Below are 27,304 nucleotides of genomic sequence, written 5' to 3' on the forward strand. Positions count from 1 at the left end.
ACAAATGATAGCATGTACGAGAGATCGTACAACTATGCGAAGATAACCAACTGTAATAAATTGTTCAATACATAGTGACGTAGCACGAGACAGCCTATGTCGTGCCGGTTCACTTAAGCCACAGTAAACTGCTGTTACGTTGGAAAGTTTCAAAACTGCAGAATGCAGCGGACGTGGGATTGGCTAGCATCCTGAGAGATCCAACACGCTAGCAATGATTTTTGAAAAGCAGCGTTATAACGGACGAAAATTTGCTTTTATTCATTTTATTTAAAAATTTAAAAATTTAAAAATTTGATTTAATTTATTTAAAAATACAATGTTCTATCGTATCGAATAGTGTGATATGTTTATTTCGTTTTAATTGGTACTTGAATGTTTCGAAGTTTCGAATTTTCGTAAAGATATTGAACTGGAAATAGCCGCGAAGCTTATGATTTTTCGAATAGAGGATATTGCAACGACGATAAAACAAACATAGCCGACTATGTTTAGAAGAAAGTTGTTGCTCAGGAAAATGACTTAACGAACGATGAAGTTGCAAAATGTGGGTCGCTGGAAAGTCGCAATCGCGCAACTTGAGTTGATATTCTACCAACTGCGATTGTCATGCGTACCAGTAATACAGTTAGTTTCTGTTCATGTTGGTGACTCGGTGTTACTACGACGAAACTTCGTCTTGGCTTCTTACTTCTCCAAATTCTACAAACTCGCCTGCATCACCGTTCTGTTTTGTATGTATATATATTGTCTTATACATACAAACAGAATAGACTGGTTTTCCGACTTTGCGCACGAATCACAGTTTCGTGTAAGACGTTGCTGAGCGAACTTGTTTTCCTTAAAACGTAGTACATCGAGCGAGTTCTCGCTTGTTGCGCTAATACGCTTTATCTCTGTACGTCAGAAAACTTTGATTTTACGATTGAAACGATTAATTCGTGTTATGATTAGGATTATGAAAATCGATTTTCAGAGTTCCATCTTGAAAATAAGAGCTGTGCTGGTCGATTCTGTAAATTACAATGCATAGAATAACGCGAATCGCGAAAATCATGCTTTTCAATTCTCCTTGGAATTCGAAATTATTTGTCATCTTCCAATGCTAGATAAATTTACGAAAATAAGATTTCTTTTTCGAGAAAGTCGAACGTTGGCTTTGCGAAAAACGGAGTTATAAACACCAGTTCCAATTTGGATATTCCCCTGGTTATTAGTTTAGAATAGAAAAATTCAATTCTGTTAACTATACGATAATTAGATGAAAAAAATTCCAAATTTTTATATTATGACTTACGCATTCTGCGAATCTACCTTCGATATTCAAATATTACCGCGCGCGGGTAAAATTTTGCTTAATATCGATGATTTCGATATCATTTCTTACAAAGTTAACTGCGTATTATGTTCCGCAGAATGATAAAACAAACGGAATAGTAAAATCGAGAACGTTCTATGAATAGATCTCGGTGAACGATTAAATAGTGCCTAAGCAGGAACGCAAGTCGATATGGCGAAGCAGTTAACAGGAGTACGTGACTGATTCACCGAGCTCTGTTTAGGACAATTTCCAGGGAGATTGTTTGCAGTTCCTCACGTTCAACAATCATTTCCAAAACACAATCAGAACGAACTCCTTTCGATAAACGCTCAACATCGACCAGGCACAATAAACCAACAGTTCTCGCTAGCGTACCCTGTTAACTTAAAATCCCACGCCGAACTAATAATTGCTTTTACGTTAATTTGAATTCACCTCTCGTCGGATCCAGTTCTCCCCTTGAAACTATTCACTATCAGCTACATAGACAAATCCATTGACAAATCGACGATCCCGAAATTACGTTTAAATCCAAAACTTTTAACGAAACTTTCGCTCCACCGAAATAATAGCAACGAGTCGTTTCTCACAGGAAAAGGTAGCTACGCCGGTATTGAACGAAAATTAAAACGTTTGGAAGAAAAGATAATGAAAACTACGCGGTAAATTAACTTCATGGGAGTAACGTATACTTCACAGAGGGGAAGTTGCCCGACGAGGCGCATCGACGAGCACACGCGTTGGAAACTCTAAGTACACTGACATAATTGCTCACTGGAATAAAACATTTGCCGTGCGACACGCTCGCCCATTGTTCCCCGGCTTGCCAATATGCATGCCCGTCTACGCCGTGCAAACTGTACTTTGTCAGATAGGCACGGCCTAGTTCTCTTTGCAATTCAATCCTTAGAACTGTCGCCATCCTGGCGTCAGTGTAACTTCGATCGTGCTTTCCAGAATACCGACTGCGCCTCTTTATGCAGCATCCATTACTGGGGCAAACTGCGCCACTAGATGAGCCGTGCTGTAATTATCGAACTCGCGGCAAACAGACCGACTGTGTAGTTCGCGGTTCCACGAACCTCGCGCAGGTGCTCTCTTGGCCAAAAATTGCACGGAACTTGCGGATCTGACAGACTCGTTGCGAGAGCATTCGAACTGGAGAAGGTTTGCAACGATCTGTCAGTGGCATAAACGTACAGAGGAAGATACGGGTATTTGTGTATATATATTCTTGGCGTAGTTTGAAACACGTATGTTCATTGTTCTTACGATCACAATTTCGCGTACCTAATGGTTTGTACAAATGGTTGTTTGGAGAAAGATCTTAATTAATAGGAATATTAGTTGATCTATAGATGTCTGATATTCTAAGCAACTGTCATTTGCAACTGACACGTGTTTCTGTTCGTTTCCGTAAGGCTGAGGAAGGAAAATAGCTCTGTGCTTTGCTACATAACCACCAATTAGACTTGGTTACACGGCTGACGGATTCCTTCTGAAACCTAGTATCCGAGGTTAGGTAAGTAATTACGCAAATAATATTAATTAATTGTAAAAAGAACAGAGACAAAGGGATCGGTTGATGCGATAAAATTATAATAAAACTATTACTAGTGATTAATTTTCTAATATTGAATAGCGTCATTCAAGATTCATTTCAAACCCGATCGTTCTTTATACTTCCTATTTATGAGTAGATTCGTTATATTCTTAGCGGACAATACAATTTATTATCGCAGTACAATTCAGATTATTTTCGTTTGATGGTTAGTCGAACAAAGAGGAATCCTGAACTACGAAGCTCGTAACAGAATCGCAACTGTATCATGCGCATGTATCTCAAGAAAACGTGTCTGCTTCTAGACAATAATACGAGGAGAATAATATCTTGCTTGTCGGTTGATAATCTTCTTTGGCAGAAAATTCAACGGGAAAGGATTGTTTCTATTTCGAACGTACACGGAAGGCCAAGCACCGAAACGTTCGTTCATAATTCACGTTTCGTTTGAATTAAACTGCCAATCCTTAAACGGGCTCATTGTTCATCGTTGTTCAAGCGTATTAATTAAACTAGTTGGCGGAAAAACGAGTGCCCGATTCAATAAAATAAATTCGACGCGACGCATGGAGCGATGAAATACAACCGGTTACCGTTTTCGCGTACCAGAAAAGCGCTAATCAATTTGCAATTTGAAAGATCGTCCCTTGACGCCATTTTTCTTCCCGAGCCGTTTTATAATATGGCCTATTGACTCATGAATACCGAAACCCATCGATCGGCAGCCGGCTCTGCGCGTTGCCTTGATTATATTTGGCGTTAATTAAATCCATCTGAAAAGGGAACCAACTAGTTTTCTCTGCCTTCGATGCAAATAACCTGGCTAATTGAAATACAAAAATTTCAAGAGTGAGGAAAGAAAGGGAGGTCGGATCGATTTTTCTTCGATACGTAAACTGATAGAACAAAAGAGAAGAAAAGGCATAAAGGAGGAGACAATTCACAGGTATTATGAATAATATATAATTACTACGGAAAGTATCTGTACACCGTTGTATTTATCGTAGTATTTACGTATCGCTAGGAGAATTTTCTACTAGGTACAAAAATAAAATGTAGAACCTGATGAAGAAACATTTCATTGGAAAATACCGGTGTGCGCAAATATTGTTTGTAGCCACTGTACTTTCTTCGTTGATGATAATTAATATGTACAAACACATCACGGGTAAGTGATACGCAATAAGAGACATTGGATGCGTATAGCACGAGCGAATGAATCGGCACAATGCCGTATGCCGTATGCCTGCTCGCCTGCGTCTGAGCAGTTATTAGATAGTATTGTTAATTCATCGTGCCGTTGACATTTCATTTGCGGTCGTACAATAGAAACTGAGTGCGTAGTTCCATAGCGGCCGACTTCCTGGCCTCGGAGAAAAATAATGAATATTAATCTTTCTGAATAACGACGGGGTTCATTCTGAACAGTTCTAGACATCGCACGTATGTATACGTAATTTGAGGGTAGAATTGTTTACCTGAAGATTTATTCAGATATCTCCATTTACGTTCTCACGTATTTTACCGTCATTTCTAATTTTCTCGACACAAGCACATTGCAATTTGATGGTAATGTATCGTAAATGTAAATTAAAAAATCAAAAAAGTTCATCGCGAATGAGACGCCAGAACAGCAAATTCTCATGGAAAACAGAGCGTTTTGCGCGACATTTTCGAGGGATGATAAAAAGTGACGCGACACGACGTTTGAAAAAACGAGCCATACGCGAAAATAAGAAACACGACGATCGCAGTTAACGAATAAACGGTGCGCTAACATCGCATGGTATGGAAAACGTTCCTCGTTCCTCTTTACAAATTCATCTCGCGGACTCCATAACGCGCGGTTACAGCCGCGTATGTACACGTGTAATTTTCCTCCAATTTCCAGGCTGAATGCCGGGAAAATATGCTAAATCAATAAAATTTTCGTGCGGTCCGTGTCGCATCCAAGAATCGCATTCGACTACGTACATATCTCGTTGGCGCGTGCAACACGCCGTAGTAATTGTATATTACCTTGGCCAAAGTGGCACTCGCTTCCGGCTTGCTTCCATCTCGTTGCTGCCAATGCGCATAGTAGAAAAATTTAAATTTTACAGCCCGACTTTCGGGGAAACTGTATCTCTCTCTCTCTCTCTCTCTCTCTCTCTCTTATGCTTGTACTCGTTCTATCTCTGTCGTATCGTATCAAGGGAAAAGAAATCCGTGCAGAATCCCTGGAGGCGCTGCATGTCGCGTAGCTTACCCCTCATCCCCACTTTAACCTCGCCGCATAGTGTGTTTTCCCGTGTGTGTATACGCGCGAGAACAAAGGGGGAAAAAAATTCCAGAATAATTTTTCTCCGCTTTAGCATCCGGCGATATTACGCTGGAAGACAACGGGAAAGACAAAACTAAGGTAAATTCATTTTCGTGGAATAGTCGCCGCACAAATGGAACAATATTTTTCCTTCGTTTCACCTTCTCCTCCTTTATCTGGCGAAATGACCCGCGCGAACCATGAGTTAGACGACACCGGGTATACGTTTTCCACGACAGACTACAGCCACGGACGTGGGCTGTTGACCGTGTCCCATTCGTGTGAGAATCTTCTCCTTTCCAGCCAGTCGAAATCGCTTTAACGACGGTCATCGTGGCCACACCTGCTACTGAACTACGGCTCAACCAGTGAATTATAGAAGCTTCTAACCCCCCGTGATATCAAGTATTTTTTACGCTCTTATGAACCGGGCATGATTGTATGTGTCTGATGACGTTTATTGGATGAGGATATTTATGTAATCATATTACCGAAAAGAATGAATGAGACGTCTCTCGTATTACGAGGAGCTACTTAGGAATTGATATTCGAATTGACATGGACATTTTCTATTGTTACGGTCATTGCAGAAGAGATAGAATTTATTCATAGAAGAATTTAAAAGTGTTTTTAAATTATCACTTTCTACATTGATTTCTGTTTTATGAAATATGTAACCCATATGTAATCCATTTCTCCTGAGAATGGAACACTTTATAAGTTACATTATTTCATTAAATTATCTTTCGGAACCACAGTTGCAGATTTCAATTCTTTACTGCTAAATGCTACTAAATAGAATTATATTAAACGATAAAAATTCATTTCTAGAAAAAAGAAAGTGATACTAATTTTTACGATCAAATAGGAAGCTATTATTCATGTCAAAAATAAAATATTGATCATTTTCAATGCAATATATACTTGACAGATCAAAATTACCATAGTAAAGCAGTATTTGACAGAAATAACATCCTGAATGAACTGCCTTACTAAAAACGAAACATAATTTATATTATAAGAACATGTTGAACTTTTGACCTACCCAAGTCGAAGCAGCGACACCGTGGAAGGGACAGCAGGAGGAAAACGCCGATCAGAAGTCCTCGTAAAGGACCCAGATCCCGCTTGGGTTCGAGAACTGGCATATTGCTGGTGACCTGAGCCATCGGCGAGCCGACAACCTGCTCCTCCTCATCACTAACTGTCGACGATTCTGACCGCATCGGTCATCGAGCACGTTCCTGGCATCGTGATGGCCGAAAGGTGGTGAGTGTTCTCGCCGATAACCTGCGCATAGTATAATCCCTGTTAATCCTCTGCAGACGCCACAGAAACGTCACTGACAAACGTTTCAAACCTGTTGGTAATATAAGTCGACGTATTGACATTAATACGATTTATATCTCTGTAAAAGTCTTCGAATTCAAATTATTGTAGTAGCTGACGTTAAAACCGTATAAAGAGATAAACGGTTAGTTAATAAACGGATTAAGATATTCTTTCAAAGACAATGTTTCATATTTGTATTTTACCGATAAAACCGGTGGTTGAATTTATCATAAGGTGATTCGAGCACAATGGAACGACAGTGGAATTCGACTAGGTATCCTCCGATGTTACAGAGGACAATCGAAACTCTTTGAAACAGGTACAATTCGACCTGACATTCGGTCTTCCAGAACTTGATCGTTTCTCTTTGAAATCGGTAGAACTGCGAAGCTCCCGCTTCAATTCACATTGACTATGTGAAGTAGCAAATGCAACCATAATCTCACCGCAACGAAATTTGATTCGACTCTGTTTAACTAAATGAAACTTAAACGTGTTTAAATCTTAAAAAGATTATGTATCGATTCACAGTTCTAAATTCTACGATAATTTCTTGACACAGATCTACCGGCATATCATTGAAACGGGCAGCCACAGTAGAATAGTACCGCATTAGGTCAGACGCGAAAACAATAGATTTGAGTCTCGCTTAACGCTTTTGGATTATAACAGGAATATTTTTCTAATCTTTTAAAATATCTGCCAAATGATTTATCGATGAAGGTATCAAACATATTTCAATCGAACCTTATTGTATCGGATGTGATTCAATCGAATCTTATCGGCATTGAATAAGATCCAATCGAGTCTGTATGGAATGGAATCCAATCATGCTCTATTCGCATTAAATCAGGCCCTACGAGTTGCCATCGTGTCGGATAAGGTTCTATAGGTCCCCTATCTGCACGAATGAGGATCGGACGGGTCGTTGTGTGCCATATAAAGCTCGACCGACTTCTACATCATTGGATTCAATTAAATGTCATGTTGTTAAATAGCATTAATAGCATTCGTTTGCGCTTGGTCAAATCATACGCTTTGTAATTATTGTTAATTGAAAGAGGAAATCGTAGTTAGCTTTACCGTACATTCCAACCAATCAATGATCGATTTATCTAATAATAAATGAACAAATAAAGTTGATATTTACATAGAAATGTTTTTCTTTTTGAGAATTTATTTCACGTTATTTGGATTTAAAGTCAATTTCACATAATATATTTTTATCGTAACTTTGAGAAAAATGATTCCACAGTCGTATTCGCTAAAAAAACGTGGAATATTATTCACGCTTCGAGATTGCTTTTATTTCAAGGATATTGAACTTTTCACCCCGATGTAGGTCAGAGCCAGCTTTAAAATCGTGTACAAGAAATCTTACAAAGTATACGTAGACACAGAATCACGCGTGTCCCGCATGAATAATTCATTAATGTAACTTCGTCGGCTATAAAATTTTAATTGCGCCTTCGTTATTAATGAACACGATCGTTCCTGGAGAAAACGTTAAGAGACCGTGTAATGGCAATTGCTTTACACGAACGCGCAGCTTACACAACTCACGCGTGTAGACGATGATGGACGACAACCGGCGTTGCAAATGCGCTTCGCGTTGCTACATTAACGTCTGACATATCTCGCGGACATCCTAACGTCGGTTTGCTTGTACGGCGTCCAAACAAAAATTTCGCATCACGAATGTACACATTTACATTCATTTGATTTATCAGATATGAAAGGATGTATACATCCCAGTTTATTTGATTTATCAAATATACAAACGAATTTAATCCGTGTACATACTAACATTCTTTCATACTTTAGAAATGTTGGATTACATTATAGATAGACCTGACACGTAGAATATGAAAGGCGAGAAATATTATATTTGAATAATAATATAATGTGATTTAGATACATTGTATGCTCGGAAAAACACTGGTATACGTATTTCCTACGACTATTTATTCTCACATTCGCACATTCTCTCTTTCTTTGTATTTCCCTATGTGATTCATTCGACGTGAGCATTCCTAAGAGATCTATGATCTCAAGCATTCAGTTACAACACTATTTTTTCACACCTTTAGCCTTCGAGGCTGAATGCTCTTGATTAACGCGGCTATCGCTTTGATCTACTCTTGAATCCGTCGAAAAAAGCACGTAGAAATTATCCCGCAATACGAGTTAATATACGAATTTTGTTAAAGTTTCAGGAAAGTTTGTCTATTCAAAAAGAAAAATTATTTGTTCGATGGGAAAGTCCGTATGTGTTACGTTCTTTCAAGAATGTATGCGCGAGATTTTTCAAAGGACTGCTTTATGATTCAGGTATGTTTAAAAAATTAGAGAATTTTGTGTGAGTCGCGCGAAAGATGAAAAAAGACAGAAATGTCACCCTTATTTTATTATCGATAAATGTAGGTTTATACGTTTGATTTTATATTTAATGAATGACAACGTAATTGCGATCGAATCATTCCTGTAGTACAATGTTCCATTATAAAATATTAATCGAAAGATCAAAACGAAGGACTCTGTCATTTACCGAATTCAATTGCCGTCAGCATCCGTTAGGCGTACACTTCTGTCGTTTAACTTCGTCTACGACCTTTTCCCCTATGCTATAGATTTGTGCACCAAGCGTCCCTGGGATTCGTTTGAAACTCCTAGTTATTCCGACCGCGTCGTCCTATGTAGGAAGTTCCCGGACCGTGTACAACTATGTACGTATGTAGTCCGAGTGGGTAGAACGGTTGTACGAGCGAAGGGAAGGCCGCGCTCTAAACAATCCGGCTATAGTCTGGAAGGGCTAGAAATAATTAGTAGCGGTACAACTTTAATCTGGCAACATTATAGTGGTATTAAAACGGCATGTGATGTATTAAGCCTGTATTTACGCAACACGGATTTGCCTCGCGTTAATTGAATGCGCCTTAACTTTTGGATATTCACGATGTAAGTAGAAACTGTGCGTCAGTGACAGACACGTGAGCAAAGCCTTCAATGAAACTAGAAAATAATAATATCAGAACTAGTAATTAAATTTTAGTTATTGTAGTTACATTTCTAGGAGTTAAATTACCGCATTGGTTTAATCAGTAGTGTTGTAAATATGTCAGATTATTTCATAAGTGGTGCATTTTTTGAGGATTCAATTCAAAACGATAAACAATGAAACGTGACAATGAAAAATGAATACAAAATAGAGAAATAACAAATAATTGGGGAAAGTAAGGGAAATATATCGCTGATTAATATTAGAACTCTTGGAAACAGAAGTATGAAACTTGTTCTAAAAAAACGAATATAGAATGAGTAACGGTAAGAAAAATAATTCAATAGATTATTAAAATTACAAGGTATGCAGCACGTTGTAGATTTATAAAACTAGAAAAAATCATAATTATCGATTTGGTTTACTCTGCTAGTTCTAGACATAATTTCTAGACATAATTATTAAAAGATAGCTATTTGATTTAATTTACGTATCAAAAAGAAATTCCACGTGGAACACATAAATTAGTACAATAATAATTTTATTTCAATCATCCGAAGCAACTCGGAAAAGAAATAAGACCAAATTTCTGCTTTTACCGTTTATACGATACAGGCGAAATGGGAAAAGTCGGCGCAATTTATCTGATATAAATATATGATGGCAAAGTTCAATATCACACGAGCGGGGAAGAACACGTCTTTGTTTTCCGTGTAACATTTCAAGGATGCGAGGCCAACCCCGTATACTATCTGATATATAGCTATAGAATACGAAGAGGCTCGTAAAGCCGTCAGAAACAAGTGTTACGTCCTGTATTGAGGTTGTAAGATATGGTGGTATGCATGTACCCGAAACCTATAATGGAACTTCGAGATCGGACGCTTTGAATAGCCGATCACGTGGCCACGCGTTTAGAATTAGGTTGTACGTTCTCCCCATTTCCGACGAAAGTGATTTGTTGTCGGTAGGTTGAGATCAGGCAAAACCAACGGAAAATATAGAGCGACGAAACTCGTTCGATTAAAGCACGAAAAAAAAATAAAAGGCAAAAAATATTATCGAGAGATCATTCAGTTGATATTCTTCGCTTCCCTTTACTCTCACTCTAATTGTTCGCAACTATCGATCGTTAGCCAATAACGAGCGTGGAAAAGATCGAATTACACGCAACCGTAAACCGTGCGTTGTTAGAGTGACACAACATTGCGATAGTTCGTTGAACTGTGACACCGTTGTTGTTAAACGACACCGCGAAAAACTGCTCGTTTTTTTTGAAAAATTTCCTCTTTGCGAGCTGAAATGATCTCTCGATTGCATTTTGCAAATCCCTTTATACACAACGGTGGAATATTTAGATGCCAAGGTCGTCAATTTTTTAATTCGATAGCCAAGGAATTTCCGAGCTGAGTTAACAAGGTTTGCTCTCCTTATTTTACTTGAATTTTTCGACGTTTGAAGTCTGAGTTCGCGATCTATAATGAATTCTCTTGACTTTGGCTTATAGACGTTTGTGTATATTTCACTTCTCATAACGTTTTAGTTGGATTCTGGAAGGCGATCCAACGACGATTTGAAAACCAGGATAAATTCGCTTTTCTCATTCTTTATTTTCCACGATTGTGTATTTGAATTTTAAAGACGTTGGGATCCGACGTTGCAACCTGTAACAATGTCCTGTCTTGAGCTCTCAGCTTTTCATTTTCCTTTTCCTTTAACAGTAACTCATTTAAATTCTAAAATCCTTTAACCAGAAAGTTCTCTCTTTCTCTCTCTCTTTCTCTCTCTCTCTGTCTGGTATGCGTTACGAGTTTCTATTTTGAGTAAATTATGTAAATTGATTCTAAGAACGATTAAATGATTCAAAGGCAGGTAATTTATCACAGACCAAAAACGCAGTGTATTAAATTACAAGTTGGTATAAGTTTTCTGTTAATGCGCTATCGCAATAAATTTTAAATAAACAACGTCGCATTGAATACCCTATTACTCACCTACGCTTTGTACCATTGTATCGTGCGATAAATGGAGAAATACCAACTATGGGAAAAAGCTAAGGAAAGGTGAAACGCTGATGTAAAATAAAACTGGGTCAACATCGTTATCTGGCGAAGAATCGAATTCATTAGACGCCCTATCTAATAAACGTTAAAAATAAACGTCGTTTCCGGTCACTCCGGTACAGTCAAATTTCTATTGAATTATACTCCGGGAAGTCTGAATTGCCTTTAGAATAACATAACCGAATCTACTTCCTGGTACAACATGGCGTAGCTCTATGAGAATCGTCGGATTGTGAACAATTTCTCGAGCAATTCACCTAACAAGTACTCTTTGCGAGCAACCATTTGTGAATATCAAAAAACTTCCTTCGCCGACCTCTGGAACGCTAGGTTTTACCTACAAGTAAGGAACCTGTTTAATTTTAATTCAATTCCGCACACAAGACTCGTCGTCTAACCGGACGGATCTCCGACGCATTCGCAAAAAGCCGTTTTCAATGTTTCAGCGGATCGTTAGGCACTTAAATTGCCCATTTAAACGGAAGAAGGGCATTTTCAAAGAAAGAAATTCCGTCGCGCGAACTTCCACCATATTCCACGCTTTGATATCCTACTTCTAATATCCTTAACGTTTCGAATAACATCGAATCGCATTCGTGGTACGAATTTTCTTTCCATCTCGACAAAGATACGTTATACCAGTAAGAAAACTTAGTTTCAATTATAACTTGAACTTCGATTCTTCAATAAAAATAATTAAGTGCGAAGGTAAATCATGTACCAGGCTTGATAAAAGTATAGATAGTGACTCTGGTTTGATAGAATTTCATTTAAGAATTTATACCATGAAGATGATCTTAAACGTGAAAATTAATTAATAAAGTCTTCGTGGGTCGTATTTTATTCACTTATCTATACACTCTAATACCAAAAATATAGAATCATCTGTATAAATCATGAAATATACTTTCTTCGTGCCACATATAATATTTCGATGTGTCGCACTCGACACGGTATTACAGCAGTGAATGCCACTGATTTAAATATAAGATAAATTACGAAAAAATCGTAAAGCGGACTCTCAGTTCCGAAATCGTCGATCAAATTCCAATCTGTCCATCGATTCATTCGATCTAACTGTTATAAACTCGGATCGAAAACAAGGTGCGCAAACACGATAAAGAAAAGAAAGGGGACAGAAACGATATCGGTGAATAGGTTCCACAGAGTGGACCCAAACTAGAGTGATGCCTGTTGTAGCTTTTGTGTCGGTTCGATAGCCCGTGCAAGGCAAACAAGCCTACGGGACACGAAACAGGCTCTACGATGCGGAAGCGAGCCCGGCTTCCGTCCAATGGACTTTCCTTCTTCCGTTCACGGCATGTCGAGCACCGTCATTACGTCGTATGCAGACGAGCCGACGTTCCTAGCCCTACCGCGGGATGAAGCCAGACAAGACAGAAGAGAAACAGACTAAGGATACGCGAGGGGGTCGAGCCGAACGAAAGGATTTTCGGATGCAAATTTTATTCCGTTTCCTTCTTCGCGATCCCACTCCTCTTTCCCCCAACTGCTCATTCCTTTCCATTCGTCCAACCAGTCAGCCTTTCTCCCTGGCCTTTTTTTGTCTTCCTTTCCAACTTGCCAGTTTCTTTAACCGATCTTCTATCCGACGATCCCGCGGGATCCTTTACGCGTCGTCAACCAACTAGACAGAATTATCGCAGACGGTTTTTCGCGAACCACCGCGATGCCGGTTTACCAACTTCCGACCGAGTTTTGCGAATCGTGCAACGGTCCCGTCCCGGGAACCATGTTTCCTCGTGGAAAGGGAAAAACACGATACAAGCGACAGAGTTAATGAATTCTGACAGGTTGCCAGCTACCGTTCGACCTCCTGGGACAACCAAGCCCCGCCGACACCTTCGTTCAAGAAACATTTTCAGCTAGCCGTCGCGACCTGTCGAGAGAATGCTCCAACAAAATAACGCAGTCTGGCCGAGACAATCGGCGAATGCGGCAAAGTAGGTGCAATTGGAAACAAGATCGTCACGTAAGGTATTTAGTATTTCATTTTCGTTTCTTTTTTCGTCAAACGTCACGATGATGGGACAGAGAAATTTTGGAGGAAATTGATCAATTCGATGAAATGGTTTTGCGTTGCACATTTTGCCTCTACGAAAATATTTCAATACAGTTCAGAATTTTTAAATTTCACGAAAGGACTGTATATACTTGCTATGTTATCGAAGGTAACAGTATTTCAATTAGAATACGTCTCTTATTTATAACGCTTATTTATTCGCTGTGAATAATTGTTTATCAGAAACAGTGGAATAATCTTCGTTCTCCAAGGATAACTTTCTAACCCTGTACGGTCGTAAGCCTAATACATTTAATAAAATTCAAGGTTGATATACCTATTAAAGTTCCGGACAACACTGGAGAAGAGATGGTAAAAACGTAAAACTCGTTATTCTTTTTTTACGTCGGCTAATGTATCACGGATTACTTGAGGGGGAGGAAAAGGTGGAAAGAGAAGAACGGTGAGTAAGCCTCCCTGGAGGCTGGAAGAAAACGTGTTACAGGGAGAAAAGTGCAGGAAACTATAAAGTCTTCTAAGTCGATCGTCGTTAAGCAAGGATTTACCGATTCTTCGAACAGGATAACATCTATGTAGGTAGTTCCCAAGCATTGTTAGATACACCTTAGGTCCAACCGTTTCTTTTTTCGTGAACGGATCCAGCTTGCCTTCGAGAGATCAATCGATAACGCGTGCCTCGTCTCGATTACGCCGTATTCGAGCTTCAGGATTCCGTTTGAATTGCGACTCGATCGTTTCTCCTTTAACCTTCTTCTGCCGTGCTCACCTCGCTACCTTCGAATAATCGCGTCTCTTTCCTTCGAACGGCCGGAGGATTCGAGAAAACACGGTTATTCGATCGGGAGAACACCGTGACACTTTGTCGCCCGGTAAAGATCTCTGTCGGATCTAGAACTTGACGTCCGCGCACTGCTCACGTGAAATTTTCATGAGACAAGAACGTTCGCGTTTCGTCGGTCTGAGATTCGTTTAAGGCGATTACGCGCTTCACCGTGGCCAAGAAGTAAGAAAATCTTTTACTCGATGGGTAAATAGCAATAGATGTTTCTGACAGAGAAGAAAATGATCTGACGATTCTTATTTATTTTTCTCTTACAAAAATGTAGTTTACGTACTTGGTTGTTTATCTGATTGATGTTTATTCAGATTGTTAGAAAACGATTGAAATGGAAACGTATTTGCAGCCTATGGGAAGCTTAACGATGTTGTTCAGAATTATTCTACATCGTGTTTCTATAAAAATTTGCAGTTCAAAGTTTCTATAAAAAGCTCGAACATAGAGAATTAATCGGTGTTACGCGTACATAAGTACATATAATATAGAAGTAAATATTTTATACGAGACTTTCATTCGATAGAAAGCTCCATGGTTTCTAAATTATAAATTATCTACAATGTAAAATATCGTTAAATTTGGTCTTTTTTTTGAAAGAAAGTTATTCAATATAAAAAGCACAAGTTGGTAATATTAAAATGCGATCGATCTTTACTGTTGATTCTCTCTCTCTCTCTGTCTCTCTCTCTCTCTCTCTCGCTCTCGCTCTCGCTCTCTCTCATGTATTTTGATCGTTGCATATTCGACAGGAACGCTGTCGCTGCGGCGTTCTTCCATTTTCGATTTATTTCAGCTTACCGAATCGAAGAACCGATAAAGCAACATGCATTCAACGGAAAATATACGGAACGTTGACCAAAGTGCAACGTTTATCGTCTGCTCAGGAAAAATTGTAAAGTTTCCGACGGTCCTTTCGATTTCAATACAGAGTACCGCGTGGCTCGTCTTGGCCCTCGAAAAATCGAAATCGATTTCACGGAACGGCGCAAAAATTCTACACCATTTCAACTGTACGTATAATGGACAAGGAGTCGACGTTGAAGAGCCTTCGATAGCGAGTAGAATTTTTCTAAAATCGAGCGATTCCCTTAGCATAGAACGCCAACGAACACAAACGTCGAATCGTAGAATCTCGACGAGGTCTGACTAATGCCCAACCTGCTCCACTGAAATTCTGATAAAACCTGTTTGTCGATATCTTTCCAAGAAATCTGCGATTCCTTCTCAATCTTTCGACAAGTTTTAATTTCCTCCATTGTCGTTCGTGTTTTAATTAAAAGGATCAAAGATCGAATCTTAAGTGTAAGTGATTGCAAACGACAAAACGAGCTCTTTTCCCTCGTTTTCGCATCAAGTGATAGGAAGACGGGGGACGATGCACGAATGATGACGATACTTTACCGGCTCGTTATTCCTTCTCCGAGTGCAGCGCTGTTATTAAAGCGACTTAATTTATATTTTTCATTAGTCGGGAAAGCAGATATCTGTGTTAAAGCTTTACTTAATTAAATTGCTATACAAACGACACCGTCGTGGATGGGTGTCTCGCATTGAAATGACCCGAGTAGAAGGGTAAAGAACGAAGTGGGGCGAGAGAAATAGAGGTCGGCGTTAATATTCACGGGGAAACGACGTTTTGAAGGCGGAAACGCCGGGTAACATTCTAAAGGAAAAGGGATCGAATTAACGAGCGGAGTTTCGACGTAGCGGAACTGCCACCGACAAAGTGAAATTTTAATTATATTTCGAAAAATAGGACGTCGTGGAAAGAATTTCTGGAAGTCGAATTCGAATTCGAATTCGAATTCTGCACGTGATGCGACGATCGTGCCAGACATTTCGGAATCTCGATTCGCGCCGGAAGACGAGTATCAGTAGAACTCGAACATTTCGAGGACTTTTAAACGCGTTAATGACCAGCATTCACTCTGTACGGCTGGACACGTTGGATTTCCGCCAATCAGCGCAGCAATTAGCGGAATTCACAGAACGTGCTTACTCGGCAATCGGGTAAAACTATCGGACGGCTAAACGGCAGATTTTCGGTCTTAATAAATGTACTGGTCAAAATAAAAGCGATCGCTCGACGAGAAATATTTCGAACTCTCATGAAATTTCCGCCTACGTATTAAATAACGAGAAATAACGTGGAGTTCGTTTTTAAAATCCCCGATCGAATTCATGCAGAGCAAACGATCGCCGAATTGGGACTACTCGAAAATTTCAATACCTTTTTATCTTTTTAGCAAAATTAGCGTTTTTTTTATAGTGACAGAGGTTGTTAGGAATCAAAGCGTTATTCACATGCATGTTAAGAATTTGAATGCACCTGTACACCCGAATGTACAAACGAACACCGGAATATTTTTCCATGAAACATACTCTGGCATAATACATTATCTATATAGATTAAATAATTATAACGTATACATGATCTTCCAGATTTACGTTCAGTACTAATTGGAACAGGCGAGAACAATCTACCACTTACCATTGTAATTGAAAAATTGAAATTTCCGCACGTGTTTCTAATTCTTTGACGATACCAAAAAATCTTAAATTCCTTGATATATTCAGTCCGCGAAAATGGCACGTAAACGCAAAGAGAAAAACGCTATTCATATTTAAAAATGCTTATCAAAACGAAACGCTCCACCACTTCAAACAGCGAATCAAAGAGAAATACGATCGAAACGTATCCTCACACTGAGTCGATCGAATAAAGAGCTGACGCGTTTACAACGAGCCGAGCGCACCGAAACGAATTCAATAACTAAATATAATCTCCATAAATCCTGGAATCCGTCGAATCCACGATTTCTCGTAAATTTTCCACAGCATTTTGGAGAGGAGGGTGGAATGTCGGTTGTATGAAAATCAGGCGACGGTATTTATCATAGCTGCGCGGGGTGATGGCGTATCGCATAAAACGGACGCGTCCCGCCGAAAGAACGAATCACGCGAACTCGATACACCGGAGGCGAAAAGCGGTCGCGACCGACCGATTAATTTCCGTTCGACTAACGCAATAATCGACGCCGGCCAGGTTTCCGCGATCGACGCCCGATGTCCTGTATGATATACAGGTATGTCGTGGCAATGTTAAGCCCAACGCGACTCTCATCGTGCTACTACGACGTCCGTATGGACTTGTGTAAGCACACGATCAAATACGACATTCGACCAATGCGACCAACACGTGTTCGAATCGTGTCAATGACTGACTGCAGGGCGATGCTCGCTTTTGACCTGTATTCGAATTTTCAAGAGACTTTCTTTTATGTAACTGCGATACTTTGGCGTGATTTTTTGCTTTAAGTTAATGAAAACAAACGGTTTATGATAAACGAGCCGGACCAAGCACTTGTTTTAATAGACGAATAAATATTAATATTAATTAACCCTTGGACCGTAAACGTTTTTACGGTGTTCATAAAGTGTAAAAACGTGGGTCTTTCATGTCCGATGCATTTTTCAGTAGTTGGTACTTACAAACTAACTAACAAACGTTCTAAATTAAAATTACCGTAAAACTTTTGCCAAATAACTTTTTTTACTCAGGGGAAGAGAAAGATTTTTTATCTACCACCTTGCGATGAACTCAACCTGATCAAGATAGAACACGGGATACCCACGTTTACAATTTAAGTGTTAAGAGTATTAGAGTAAGTATAAGATATAATTCATTTCATTTATTTTATTTTCATCTCATTCGTTTCATTTTATTTCAATGTCCTCTTGATTAACACATCCAATACGAGAGACGAATGAACATACGCGCCATTGGGATTTCTTCTTTTCTTACGGATAACGCGTGGACGAATGAACATATGTTACAGAAAAATCGATTTTCGCCATCAGGAACCCCTTTGATTTTGTGCGACGCATTGCATGTGTTAATTTAAAATCAGTAAAGGTATTTCGTTGATAACTTGTTAATTAAAAATAGATTGAAATAATACTGGTAGTATTGATAATATAAGATTTGCACGTATATATGTATTTATATTTTACACGAGTTACACGAATTTACAATTGTACTTGCGTACCATACAGATATGGAGGAAAACTGTGGGTGTATTTTCTCAAAATAAAAACGTTTTATTTTATCTGTCAGCTGAAACTGACATTTGAGTTTTCGACACGATGCTCTCTTACGCAACTTCAACAGATTAGATCATCGACTATTTGTTTAAAAGCAAACGATTTTATTTTAGATGAAGTAACTGAACCACAGTTCTAACAAACAAATAATTACCTTAAAACTAAAAATACAAGACGCACGCGCTATATCTTTCGCGAATTTTTAACTTTTGAATGTAACTATTTAAAATCATCTTTGAGTATGGAGAAATTTAAATAAATTCTGACTTACATATTCTCAATAGTATTGCATATTATTGGGTGCCATTTAGCTTGATATTCACGCAACGTAGTGATATAGGTACAGGCAATGCAATTTCTACATCCTATCTCTGTCACAAATTAATGTTACACGATCGAATTTGTGTTTTGGATGAGAAGGGAGTAATTCCGATTATCGGATGATGGTTGGATTATTAAATCACGAATCGCAGTACGGTTGGCGTACCCTTAGTTAGATTTATAACCTCTGGTTTACACGCTTGTTAGATTTCAACTCATTCCTGCCATTGCATTTCTACGACTTTTACAGTAATTTCGAAGATTTAACGTTTAACATTGGCTAATGGCCAGGGTGACATTAGGATGTGACTTTGCGATCGATTTTGGCGTTATGTGAGCTTTAGGATCAGTGGACAATGGCTGGTATTCGAGTAGGGGGTAAAGTAGACTTGATATTTTGGGAGGTGATTTATGACCTTATCTAGGTCGCCGCACGCTCAAGGAACCCTTATTAGCGTTGGAGACTTGACACATACTTTGAAAGCCAACAGCCAATGAAACTTTCTCCAAGTTCCGACAGTGTAATTTAATAACGTATAAAATGTTGAATTTAACTGTTTATCAATGAACAATTCTCTTTCGCAATGATGAAAGCGAGCTAGTAAACAGAAAATACACAATGTGTAATAATGCTAAACTACAAATTATCAAATATTTAACATTACAGTGACTTTATATTAATTGCAAGAAAAATAACCGCATCAAATGGTATGACTAAACACGATGCACATTGTTCGATCGACACGCATTGACTGACCTTTCCTTCTCCTATCGCATCAACTTCGTTGTATGAAAAAACATCTATGTGTCTCACAGGCACCTTGACATCCTTCTTTAACAATGTGTCGGTGTATAGTCCAACAAAAAATAAAATTCAAAGGCATCGTACAATGCACCGTGCTTTTCTACGTAGCTTCTATTGTGTTAAACGTTGCTGATAATTTGAATTTTGATAGTTCGTTGTAAAACGAGAGGGATGAGTAAATACAAGACGTTATCTGATATGGAAGTTGATACTGTTTCTGAATGGGTAACGTCGGCTTGCAATTTGCTAAGCACGGTTGCTGTTATTCGATGTAGTACAAAATTCAATAGTCCGATTTAACATGGTAGAAACGAGGTTTGAATTTTATCTAGGATCATGACGAAATTCACTTACGTTGTACTATTTGTTTGGTCAACCGGTTAACAGTGTTTCGCTGTTTTACATGTTAGACCTTCGACCAGAAAATAAATAATTCTTTTAAAACAATTCACCGATTGATTGAAAAATCACGAATCATAATAATTACGTTCGAATATCTTCCATATATAACACACTTGCTGTAATTAACTTCCACTCCATTTAAACCTTTGTGCGTCCTTCCCACAACAAATCGAAGCCCTCTCTGTATTCCGATCCAGCCATCAAAATCTGCTGACCTGCATTGTGTGCGCACGTGCGCAAACTCACCAGTATGTAAAGCAACACGCAAATACGCCAGCATGTAATACAAGATGCGTCTACACACACACTCCAGCCTCTATACTTGCGCATACAAAATGCGTATATCGCGCGTGCGCGACAATACACGACAGAACTCGTTGTGCGATATTTTGCAATAAACAATAAGTGCGGTTTCACGAGCTGTTTAAAAGGTAAGGCAGAAAATGTTTCAATGTCCTCCAGCGGACCCGATATTATTCAATGTATCGCTATTGTCGGTGAGAAACAGTGACGTTGGTGCAGATGAATCGCGCGCGGAACTCGAAAACTCGTTGTGGCGGACTCAACGGCGGAGAATTTCATTGGTTTCGAAACGCAAACGTTTCCATTGCTAGACTCGAGTCTAGCTTCTGAAAAAAGAAAAGCAAGTGCTTCGAAGGAACAATGGACAGACTTAACTTTTTTCCAGACCAGAGCGAACCTTTGTTCTGCGCAAGATAGAATAATGTTTCACGCGTCAGTAACCAACGGTCGCTAAACTATTCGCGGTGGAACTTTTAAATGTGGTCGTTCCCCGACTTGTTCACGATTTTACGTCCAACGAGTAATTTTGGTTTACGACCAGAAAATCTTTAGACGAGATAGTTTCTGGAAAAAAGAAAGGTAAGTATAACAACGATGTTGTCTTCCCTAGGTAAAAATCATTTTATCAAAGGTTTCCCATCGTGTTAAATCGATGTTCTGTTGACTTATCGTGTTTTCCTGGCAGCGTTTCGTATCAGCTGTACACCACCTGATGGCTACGTAAAAGCGCACTGACAGAGTTCACACAGAGTCGACGGTTACATATCGTGCATATTGATTTATCGTTTCGTTCATGCTACCAATCATTTTATCCAATTGCTGGATATTTTCGAACGATTCTCTCTATTTTTATACCGAAACAGTCGGTCAATACATTACTTAAATCAATCAACATTATTATTCAACCCTCTAAAAACATCGCTCCAAATTGATCGTCAAATATTCCGAATATTCAATTACCAGCATTCTCAAACAACCAACCAATTTTTCCCGCAAGTGTAGCTTGTAACATTTTCAACCTAAAAGCTGCCATTTTTCTTCTTTGTACACCCTCATCTAAAAATACTGAAGCTTCGCAACGACGACCCTTAAACGCTCGGTCGATTCTCCAATCTGTTTCCCTCGAAAAACAAATCTTCGTGGCATCCAATTTCCGCGTTTCTGTCCTTTCGTGCGCGCGCCGAGTTTCGCTTAACGTAGCGAAAATTACGAATACAAGTGGCTCGTTTCATTTTTACGCGAGGATCCATACACTCGCTGGTCGTAGAAAGGGAAAGTAACGGTAAATCATAAATTAGCAGCTGTGCGAGTATTCCAGATGCGTCGGTCCTCCTCCGCGGAACGACAATGGGTACGCGTTTCGCGTGTTTCCCGCAAATTGCATAATCTCGCGATATTTCGTTCGGAGTGGAACAGTTCCTCGGCAAGGGAACGCGAGCTTTGATTGGAGCGACCGTCGTATCCGTGAAAAGCACATTTCATGGGCCGCGCTGACGAGAGCGCGCGCGCGCGCATGCGGCCGCCTATCACGACGAAATGGCAACAGGGAGAACAATAAACGCCGCCAGCCGGAGGAAATATTTTAACAGGCCGGTCGGCGCTTCGCTCGCACCCCCGCGTCGACAAAGTGAGCAATTATGATTCACCCTTTAGAGTGCGCCGGTTTACGACGGGGTGCCGTAGCATTTTTTATCGCGAACTTTAACGCCTACTATTTCACGGCGCAAAGTAGTCGTTTATTATGAAACGCCGGAAACCAGAATTAACGTTAACGAAAAGTGGTAGGCTTCGAATTAAGTACGAATCATTGCCATCTGTTTATTTGATGGGGAACATCGGCAGTTAATAAGAATATTTTAACCTGTGATAGAAGTGGCTGATAGATACAGCAGTTTTGGACATTGCTTGTCAGACGAAGAGAAATGTTAGAATTTGAACTGTAGCAGCGCTTTGATAAATTGTTATTATACAGGATATTTCAAGTAATAGGGATTATTTCAGTTTGTTTAACGCGGAATTAGCTGTCGATGAAAATATTTTAGCATGTAATGAAAGTGGCTCGGAGATAAAGTAGTTCGTGACGATAATTGTCAGACGTTATCGAGATATTAATTGAATGCGGTATTTATATTTTACGAGCATCTTAATAAATTATTATTAGATACGGTCTTTTAGAAAGTTGAGAGGAAACTTCAGAATTATGTAGGACTTTACCAAAGAAACAGATCTCGATTAATATTACAGTTATGTTCAGCTTACACGTATATAGATACTTCCATAAAATTACCTTTTAAAGCACCTGGTACAATAATAAACTGTAAAGGTTTCGATACAATTTAACAGGGAATTTCAGCACTTATCTTTAATTAATATCCCAATAACGGCCGAACAGAAACGTCAAGAACCACTATATCGTCGGAGCCTTTGTAATTTTTCTTCGAAAGAAATTTCCGAGCGAGTGTCCTCGTGTCACGCGGACACTAAGAAATATCGCGACCACTCAAAACTCCATTACTCGAATTTCCCCCGGCAGCAAACTAAATAATAAATGGCACTCTTTGATGAACTCCATCGGTCCTCTGCTGGTTCTCTCGCTTTACTTTGCCCGCTGGTACGGTCCGATTCACAGCAAGGAGAGGCAACCCGCAGTTTCTCGATCCTCCGCCGAGTATATTCATCGTTACCGGGCAAGACAAGACGGAGTACCTCATGGAAGTCAAGGAAGCGTAAGGAGCCAGCCATAGGAAGAGAATAGGAGGCTCTTCAAGGAATAGGCCATGGTTCGCCAAACGGTCCGGAGTAGAGGATCTCGAAATAATCTCTTTAAGAGCCAACCGCTATCCGGTAAAGCTAAAACTCAAGTTACGTACTTGAGCCATTAGTTACCCGTTCAATGAGCGGCCATCTATCTATACGTGATCGACCTCTTGATTTAATGACGAACGCCATGCTCGGCGGCCATTATCGACGTAAATGGAAATTGTTTCTCCGCGTTACGCAATAAGTACGAATAAGAGTTTGTTCTCAGACTTGGAGACTTGCTCGAGACACGTCGAGTGGATCCTTTAAGATTCTCTCAGATGAAACGAATAAGAATAATATGTTTGATAATGATGACTCGTGAAGATGCATGTGCGCGTCTTGCCAGACGAATTACATAGATGATAATGTTAACTACGAGACAGGAGAACCACGCATTTCCTCCCCTCGTTCTTGGTTATACCGTGTGCGTGGCTTCTTATCGGTTACGAAGGCCATTTCGAGATAATTGCGTGAAAAGCACACTCGGTACATCACGAGCGAAAGAGGCTGGGAACAGCATCCACTGTAATTTGGTGGATGATGGAGCTATTAAAGGCCACCTGAATCGTTGCGCCCATTTTTGCGTAATACACGACTGCTTTTGTCCCTCGTTGTAACGTTGTAATTTTATGAAAAATATTAAAGGAAATGAAACGATCCTGGTGTGGCTGGAATGCAATTTTCAGAGAGTGGCGAGTTCGATACCGAAATCGAAGAAAACAAACGATAAATGCCATAGTCGATGGTGAGCGCCGCTTAAAAATAATTAAATGAAAAAACTTTTGCCCGTTCATCGAAGATTGATCGCACGACCGTTCTTACGGCCTTCTTTTGTTCGACTTCTCGCGACAACGGACGGGAAAAAGACGGTTTATCCTTTAATCGTAACTTTCCTCCGTGGTACGTTGCAATTCTATTAGGCACTTCTGAGCAGTGAAAATGGCGCTTTATGACGACAGTCTGGAAACTTCGGTAGCATCCGCGAAGCGACACAACCCAACCCATAAAGCAGATTTTATGGGAAAACTAGCGTGACCCTCTTCTGTCGGTGTGTTTTTCCCTTTATAAGAGAATCTGTCTATAGATTCAAGAAAGTACCCCGACATCAACGTAAACGGAATTATCGTTAGATAATGACCGTTTATTCTCTTCGTAGTTACGTATCTTGGGTTATTCGCTCCGGTTCCTTCGATTCAATAACAAAATAGGAAACACTATTAATTTCGTTGTTCATAAATGATGAATATTTTTAACTTTATCCATTCTAGGTCATCAGATCAAGGAACTCTTTCCATCGCCTGGTTAGAGAACAAATACCGGCACTAGATATATCTCGTCGAATATTCGATACTTCTTCTCTTGTTATTGAATAGTGAATTTTTCTGATTTAAGTCATAAAAAGAATATTTGGTAGCATAATGATGTTAATCAATGGATTAACTTAATCAACTTTTGCGTAAAGTTTTAAACTATCAATTCAAGAAACTTTGTCTAACATTCCATTAAGAAACAATTAGTTCGAATAAAAGTGTATCACCTCGACACATTTTTAATTTGTCTATCTTATCCTTCTAGTGATTGTTCTGAATCGAATTCTAAGAATATCAGATATCATACCATTTTACATAACGTTACTTTCCAACAAATTCTTTCTAGTATTTTATAAAAAACAAATATTTGAACCTAATTTATCAAGTCCTACATTTCATTTTTATATTAGCAATTTTTCGTAGTCTTACGAAAGTACTGCCAAATGGCAGCAAACTTAATGGACCTAATTATTTTAATATGCAAACGCAATAATAAATACAACGATATGCAAATACTTTTTATACCCATTGTACGTACCAACGTATCTTAATAGCAACACGATCTGCATACTCACCCATGCTATAAACGATACTTCAATTCAAAGATACAACCAATCGTTCCATTCCGACAAAGAGCACATCTTCCTGCGCCACCAACTAATGTTATCCATCCGCATAACCGCCTCGTGGAATTTTCTTCCCGAGACAACAATAACTTTCATCGATAAAGTCTCCATTCCGGATTTCAGGAGCCTGAGCCGATCACAGGCTGCGAGCGTCCTCATTCAATTTGACTTCGGAAGTTCCGTGGACGACATTCCGGGACCCTTTTATTCGGCAAACTCTTCTAGAGCTGTGCACTTTGGATAGGAAAACTAGGTGGCAGAGAATGGAAGTGCACGGCTGGGCAGATGGGACGTCCGTCCCATGGTGAGGAGACAAACAGCGGGGAAAAGAAGGAGGCGGAAGGTAAATAAGGGGAACGAGCTTGACAAAGAGAGAAGTCGTTCAGACGGTGTGACGTAAGGGCGAAAGAAGGGGTTGGGAAGAGGGGTTGCCCGAGTGGCCGGTTAACTACACTTCATACATGAGAGGTTATCGCGTCTGGTAGGCGCTGATATCAGCTCGGCTCGCGTCCTTTCCTCGAGACTCGCCGCCTCCAGGGCGTCGCGTTCTGTCTCATCTTCAACCCCATCGTGCCAGGTTTATTACTCACATGCAAATACCGAGCGCCTTCGTAACTGGAAATTCTTCGACCACGCGCGCTGCCACGCCTTTCACGCCGTACCTACGATTCCTTCCATTTTCTGACGCTCTGTTACGCTTTTCTCACCCCTCGCTTGAGTTTGCTCCTCGCGTATTCCCTTTGCTCGTATACTTTTTCTCTCGTGCTTGTTCCCTCTCGCGAGTTTACAACGGTAGAAAGGAAAGACACCGGTGAAACCGGTTTCGACTCGAGTGTATTTTCGATCGTTAGAGAAAAGCAAAGCAGAATTCAAAGGTCGGCCGATGTATTCTTTCGTTGTTTATCCTCCAACGGAGGCAGGAAGTCTTCCGTGGAAAGATATCCAGGTTGAAACAAGCAGGGAGTCGTATAGTTGTCCGTTGTAAAAGAGTACGGGCGAATCCAGTGGTAAACACGACGTTGTAACGCGACATCGATAGAACTCAATTTTCCCCGTAGTCCGTGAGGAAATGGGGGCAAACAAGCCCTGGGAAAAAAGGAACTTGTAAACCAATTTGAAATTCCTCTTTATAGAAGAAAAGCTCCATTTCCCGACCGAGTCTATTGTTCTACGAGTTACGGACGCAATTGCGAGCGTCGCGCCATCCCCGAAACCCCATCAGCAAGTTCTCTGTACCAGGATTCAATATATCGTATAACCGTCTCCGTCATATCCGATTCTCTTTCAGCCGCGACCTCCCCTACAAGTAGCTTAAAGCCTAAGGTTGCTCGTCTAAAGAACAAGAGGGGGTAGAATAGAAAAGAAAGCAGGAGTCGTCGAGAGGTAAGAACGTCTGGGATAGGAAGCTCAACCATGTCGCTTTCACGGCTGCCATATTAGTCGGAAAACGGTCGAATGCGAGTCACGTAAGCACCAGGCTGCAATTCGTCGTTTAGCTTTCGTCGACGCAGTCCCATCACCTCGAGTTATCTACGCGAAGAACGCTGAAGCTGTCGGTATGGTCTAGAATCGTATGACGCGATCGACTTAGGAGATGCAGAAGAAAGGAAGAAGTCAGACTGTATCGAATGTCGGGATGAAAAGAAGAAGGAAGAACAAAAGATATAAAGGAATAATGAAACGAAATAAAGAAGGAAAGGAGACGAAGGAGAAGCGTGAAAACGGAGGAAAAAAGCAGACGAGAAGAGCAACGGCGGAAAGAGGAAAAGAATAAAGAGGTGACTGGTTAGAGGAGGGCCTCGTGGGATGTCGCGCACAGCCCTGTTCTGTAGGGAGAGATCTCTGTATTCCCAGCAGGATTCCGAACACTCGATAGTGTGCTTTAGAAAAATTCGTGACGGAACTGCTAAAGCGAGCCGTGCACAATTTACGTTATTAAATCGGCGGAACGGCTCGAAGCACCGGACGAGTGCCGCCTATTCGACGCTATTCCGCGTTTAAGTTCTCCTTTCGACCTACTCCTCTCTCCATCCTCTCTCATCATCCCTCTTCCATCCACTTACGCTTCAACACCTTTCACCTTGCGTGTGTGTCGTCGGTCCTTCGATCGTCCAGTCCAACCTCCTTCATTGGTCCTCCACCCTTAACTCGGTTCACGGATTTTCACGTAGTTCG

At 40.0% G+C, this 27,304-nt stretch overlaps 1 protein-coding gene across 3 annotated transcripts in view; it reads right to left on the minus strand.

The window, feature by feature from the left end:
* The window catches only part of Ddr (discoidin domain-containing receptor 2), a 219,280-nt gene that overhangs the window by 103,483 nt on the left and 88,493 nt on the right, over positions 1-27,304 (minus strand). For all 3 annotated transcript variants that reach the window (XM_033327399.2, XM_033327401.2, XM_076619821.1), the window contains one exon: positions 6,230-6,474. In XM_033327399.2, coding sequence (XP_033183290.1) covers positions 6,230-6,410 — 181 coding nt within the window. In that variant the 5' untranslated portion in view covers positions 6,411-6,474. The remainder of the gene's footprint in view (positions 1-6,229; positions 6,475-27,304) is intronic.

Source organism: Bombus vancouverensis, chromosome 1, assembly GCF_051014615.1.
Source record: "Bombus vancouverensis nearcticus chromosome 1, iyBomVanc1_principal, whole genome shotgun sequence".
Taxonomy (NCBI): Eukaryota; Metazoa; Arthropoda; class Insecta; order Hymenoptera; family Apidae; genus Bombus; species Bombus vancouverensis.